Source organism: Salvia hispanica, chromosome 6 (genome assembly GCF_029641045.1).
Source record: "Salvia hispanica isolate PSC_SH4W2 chromosome 6, Shi_PSC_v1, whole genome shotgun sequence".
NCBI classification, from domain to species: Eukaryota; Viridiplantae; Streptophyta; class Magnoliopsida; order Lamiales; family Lamiaceae; genus Salvia; species Salvia hispanica.
The window spans coordinates 23,184,134-23,190,293 of record NC_142697.1 but is presented as its reverse complement, the minus strand read 5'-3'; the positions used below and the strand labels follow the sequence as shown (position 1 = coordinate 23,190,293).

The following is a 6,160-nucleotide window of genomic DNA, read 5'->3' as shown; positions in this document are numbered from 1 at the left end:
ATAAGAGACAATAAAAGTGTTGGTTTTTGTTAAACAAGAAAATGATTCATTTGCAGTGAAATGACCTAAAGAAAATACTCGCTTGATGACGGTAAATATTCACATAATTATATAGGCGGAAGTAGATACTCTCTCCGTCTCACAGTAATTGTTACTCTTATTGTGACACGAGTTTTAAGAAATGTAAATAAAAGTTGATTGAAAAAGTTATGGAATATGAGATTCATTTTTTTATATTGGTTTTATAATACTTCCTCCGTTTCTTTATAGTTGAGTCATTTTTCTATTTCGAGAAGTTCCTTCATAATTAGTCATTACCATATATGGTAAAAATTTTCTCTTTCTTACTTTATTTTTTCTACTTTATTCACTTTATACTTTATTCTTTTAACTTTTCCTATCTCTTACTTTTTTATCTATTTATTTAACACACTCAACATTCCTTTGTAAAACTCCGTGTCGAAAAGTTTCACCTCAACTATGAAGAAACGGAAGTAGTAAAATGTGAGTGAAATGAGTTAGTGGAACATAAGACCTACTTACTATTTATAGTAAAAATGATGTGTTATGAGACGGACCAAAATGAAAAGGAGTGAAAATTATTGTGGATCAATAGGAGTAATTTATATCCCAAAAAATAAGATTTTAATACGGTACTGAGTTTGATTATCCATCCAACTGGAATATTGCTGGATTCCCATCACCCCTCTGTCTGCCTGCCTCGACACATGCAACGCAACATCCGTACCATGGTATCATCTCTAATTTATCTCTTTCTCTTCTAAATTTTACCTAAAGTTCCGGTGTATCACTTAATTAACTACAAGTACTAGTACTTATTTAAAGTAGTAGCATCACATGAATGAATATGTTTCGTTTTTTGGCAATAAAACAAATGCAATATTTTCGAAACAGTCGTGAAGTTATTAATGGTGTTAGAATCAGATAGAATGCAAGAAACTTGTGAAGCTCCATAAAAAGTCACAACTTCAAAGTAGTAGTACTATATAACTTAATCCAAGTCTTATAAAGTCATTAATCCTCGTGTTAAATATTTTCACACTGTATTTATACTGTACTCCTTATTAAGATAACCAAACACGCCTTATTGCTGCAATGAAATTATGGTTTTCTTTTTTCAAAAAGAGCGGCCCTAAATGACGCACTAATGGACAAGACGCACCATGCAGTGTAGTACCTCGTACGTCGTGCTCCAAATCCACATTCCTACTAAATTATGAAAATATATATTAATGTACAGATAAACGATTATCCTAATAAATATAGTAGTATAAAGTTTTTATTTATTTTACCCAGTGTCGGTTGCCGCTGATAATCAATCCAAATTCCAATATATGGAAATTCCATCGTTATCTGATGCAGAATTTTGCGTGTTCAATTTTTGTTATACAAGCAGAAGAAAACAAAAACAACTTGCAGATTAATTTTTATTATTCCTGGTTGCAATAAATGTTAAAAGGAGGATTTACTTGAGCTTTGTTTGTCTTTTATGCTCAAGGTGTTATATTTAAAAATTATAGTACTCCACTTTCTCAATCCTCTAAAGATAAAAATTCTTTTTATTTTGGGTTGTTTCATATAAACACGAACTTTTCCCTTTAAGAAATTTCTTTCAAATTTATTTCTTTCTTAATGAAGTGAGATATATTTTTCATAACACATTTTTCTTTTTATATCTCTTCTAATAATATATTACTCCTATTTTTTAATAACATATTTTTTATTTTAAAAATTTCTATTTTTAGAGTACGAAGAAAACAAGTAATCTTAGTATTCTATCCATCTCATAATAGATGATACAATTAGGATTGATATGGGATTTTAAGAAAAATTGTTTTATATGTTAAGTGGAGTATTTATATTAATATAAGAGAAAATTTAAAAAAAAAAAAAATTGTCATTCTTTTATGGGATAAATTAAAAAATATATATAATATTTATTATGGGATAAATTAAAAAAAAAAAGTATAATATTTATTATGAGACCGGAAAATATACTATTTAAATTATTTATGTTGGATAAAAAATGATGACTCAAAATCCCAATTTTATGCGTGCAGCTGGACACATAAACGGGGGGCCGCGCCTTTATAAATTAGAAGCATTGCATAGAAAGGAACTGCACCAAATCAAGTCTCTTCTCTTGTAAAGATGGGTCATCGCCTGCTTCTTCTCTCCGCACTTGTACTCATCTCTCTCGCCCTGGTAAGTAATACTTACACAAAAACTTACCGATTTCTTCTTATTTCATTCATAGTAGTAATAATTTTGATGAATTGATTTGCAGGTATCTTCGGATATCGAAAGTGGAGAAGAAACCACACTGGTTCAAACCATTTCTCACATATTCAGATATTCTTCTCTAGTGCATAACGTTATTCACTAATAATTAATCGAATTTTGCAGGTGGCGAAAGGCAATAACAGAAGGCTGTTAGGCTTTGTTGGTATGTGTATGTGATAGTAGTAATTAATTAATGGAAGGTTGTTACTTATATTAATCCTATTGTATGGCAGATTGTGGGCAGGAGTGCAAGAGGAGGTGCAGCTTGCACTCTCGGCCGAACGTGTGCAATAGAGCGTGTGGCACGTGCTGCCAAAGGTGCAAGTGTGTGCCACCTGGCACCCATGGAAACAGGGAGGTTTGTGGATCTTGCTACACCGATATGACCACCCATGGCAACCGGACTAAGTGTCCTTAATTTCCCACTACCATCCTTTATTTTCTGAGTTTCTGTTTTTTTATTTGGACATGTTTTGTTTCTTTGTTAATACTACTCCTACTATTATCTGTGGAAATTCGAAAGCTGAGGCCTTGTTGTTTTCGTTACATTTTCTAATTTTTATTTTCACCTTTTCAATACATACATAGAGTTGAGTAGGTAAATACAGCAGATTCTATTTTGTTTTACCTATTTTAATCAAAATATTTGGATTTTCCTCTTAACTGTAGAATTGATTTATTGTATTTTTAAAAACTCAAAAACAGACTTACAATAATACTACTGTCGAACTAGTATAATAACGTGCAAATACTCAGTCATAAACTAGTATAATAATCTTAGTTTTACTTAATATAGATTTTAAGAAATTATTTAAGTTTATGAAGAAAGGAGTACTATAAAAAGTTAGTAAATACATTAGTTTTTAATTGTGTTAGTGCAAGTGTAGGTGGGTTAGTATAATAAGTAAATAATTCTTTTAATTATGGACGTAAATGAAGTTATTTATTTGTGGATGAGACTGTTAAAACGTTATTTATTTTTTATACATACCTGCTAGGAGAGCGTTATATTTTACTAACTTAATATTTAATGATTAATTATAAATAAATAATATTTATTAAATAATCAAATCAAAGATCTAGATCATTATTCTAGAATTACTCTAGAATGTTAATAAAAAAAAGGTTAGAAAAAAGTATTAAAATCAATTTACAATAAATTTAAAAATGTCAATAAGGGAATTAAAGTAAATTTATAATAAATCAGTTGTACTTAACTTTTTAAAAATATCAAAATAACTTTAAAACGTTTATAACTTTCTCGATTTAAATTATATTTTCACAATATACATCAAATTAAAGATAATTTCATAGGAATTCTAAAGAGATTTCACTTGCATATGTTCTGATGTCAAAATTTGAAATTTTTTTTGAAAATTTTCACAAATTTCATTAACAGCTTTATATATCACTACACGACAGATAATATGTCAATACGCTTGTACAATGTTAATATGAAATTGTATTGACATTGTCATGTCTTTATGTTGATGTATTTCATATAGTGTATTGATGTTGTGTTTTTAAACTCCAAATTTAAAAGTTAATTGCTATTATCTTTTAAATATTAAAAAATGCAAAAAAAAAAAAAATACACATAGACAAATTATATATCACAAAATTTCTAAAATCCTATAGTCTTAAGTTAGTTGTAGTTAATAATTAAAAAATAATTAGCAATCGATTCCTCCCAATATAAGTATACAATGTATAAAAGGCTGTACCTCTAAGATTGGGCCAAGGTTTAATGGGTCAGCCTATTTAGGTCAGACACAACATGCAAATCTCGATTTCAATGAGTTTAAATTGATTCAGAAACAGTTAAGAACATACATTAAAAAATGTTATTTCGATAGATTGATTTAAGCTAATTTCTTATAATTTATACTCCTATAATTTTTATGATATGGTTTAGAGATAGGAGTGATTATGATCATGTTGAAGTTGTGCACACTCAGTGATTAAAATAAATGTACCATATAATATTTTAATAAAAGTCAAACTTTAACCAATTTAAACATGAAAATTTCAATTAGAATAAAATGATACGAGTTACATTTAGATGCTATACAAATGTATTTTTCTACCTTGGTTGTGTTATTGAAGTTATTTTTAATTTGCGAACACACAGCAATTACAAAAAATAAAATATAATAAAAATGTTGTTTGAGGTAGCTGTCGTACTTGAAGTTAAGGCACTAGTTTGATCTGGGCTTTCTGTAGCAATTTTGTGGCCCAAATTGAAATAGGTGCATTAAAACTAAAATCAAAATTCCCAAAGCGGTGATGTGATTGTGATAAAATTCACATACGATTACAAGAGAAATGATAACTCCACGATAAAAATTATAATAATAACAACAACATAATAATGATAATAATAAATGTCAAAGAGAAAAATCCTTTCAATTTGATATCAAAAGCTCTAACTTTGAAATGTTACGTCCTAAATAGAAACCGTTGTATATTTTTATATTTTATTGGCGCTATTATTTGTATGAAATACTTGGTCATATATAAACAATAATTCCATTTTATTATTTTTTTAGATTAAAAGAAGAAAAGAAAAAAATCACCAGACTCATTACTATTATTGATAGACATTATCTCATAATTTATCGCTCTCAATATAACACTATTTTAAAGATACGACCAGTTTCAATCACAATCACTCAAATACTTCATTTAAAACTCATAGTACTATAAAATCTCAATTTATAAAAAATCAATGTTGCATTATCAAACTCGTGTACTAGCATTTTATGACTTATCATGATGGCCTCCTCAGAAATTTCAATGTTCAAATATGGTGGGAAAGTTTGACTAACTTTTGGCTTTTATATATATATATATATATATATATATATATATATATATATATATATATATATATATATATATATATATATATATATATATATATATATAGGGGTGTACTAGTATAACAACTAATTTTAAAGTTACAACGTACATCCAACCACGTGCTGCTATGTGGCACGAAAAATGCAATATTGTATACAGAAAAATGCAATACGCATTTGTAGAAGCTATAAATGAATTTTGGCGGATTGCATTTTTGTTATATGCAGATTGCATTTTTCATTGTTAAGTTTTGCATTTTAGATATTGACTGTTTAAATTGCATTTTATATATAGACGGATTGCATTTTTATATGTGAAATGTAAAACTTAACAATAAAAAATGCAATTTACGTGAAAATGCAAACTCAACACTATAAAATGCAATTTACATACAACAAAAATGCAATCTGCGAAAATGAATATACAACTAGATTGCATTTTTGTATTTAAAATATTGCATGTTTTGTGCCACATGGCAGTACCAGATTGGATGTACGTTGTAACTCTAAATAAGGGGGCACCCTAGTGCTCCCCTATATATATATATATATATATATATATATATATATTTTAATTTTTTTGCACCTATTTTCATGTTTGGATGCCTATAAAATATGGGTTACATTCAATTTAGTCTATGTATAATATTTGCCGACAATTACATTCATTAGTGCCATGCAGTCACGAAATTGACTTATTTGCATTTGAAGTTTTGAACCACGTGAAAGAATAAATCGACTTAAATTGTATAGGTATTCTGAATACGACAATTTGTATTTGGAGCACGTAAATCACCTTAAAATTTAGGCTCTATTTTGGATCATATTGAATTTTATATATGTGAATATATGCAATTAGGATTTTGCTAGAATCCTCAAAAAATTATTGGCATATTTATTTTAAACTTTATCTATTAATGGAAATCCCGTCAAAAAATTGTTTGCATATTTAATTAAAATTTTATCTATGAATGGAAATCCCTTTTTATAAAGAG

General features: G+C 27.9%; 1 protein-coding gene across 1 annotated transcript; it reads left to right on the top strand.

The window, feature by feature from the left end:
• Positions 1-2,084: 2,084 nt before the first annotated feature.
• On the top strand, positions 2,085-2,850 carry LOC125204049 (gibberellin-regulated protein 1-like). Its single transcript, XM_048102590.1, has 4 exons — positions 2,085-2,226; positions 2,309-2,347; positions 2,428-2,467; positions 2,538-2,850. Exons 1-4 carry the CDS (start codon positions 2,173-2,175, stop codon positions 2,720-2,722), a joined length of 318 nt encoding a protein of 105 aa, XP_047958547.1. The 5' UTR covers positions 2,085-2,172; the 3' UTR covers positions 2,723-2,850.
• Positions 2,851-6,160: the final 3,310 nt, after the last annotated feature.

Bases quoted from the DNA above. Each gene is read 5' to 3' on its own strand.
- LOC125204049 (XM_048102590.1), top strand. From the start codon at position 2,173: ATGGGTCATCGCCTGCTTCTTCTCTCCGCACTTGTACTCATCTCTCTC. The intron at 2,227-2,308 runs GTAAGTAATACT...ATTGATTTGCAG, and splicing joins TACTCATCTCTCTCGCCCTG to GTATCTTCGGATATCGAAAG. The intron at 2,468-2,537 runs GTATGTGTATGT...ATTGTATGGCAG, and splicing joins AAGGCTGTTAGGCTTTGTTG to ATTGTGGGCAGGAGTGCAAG.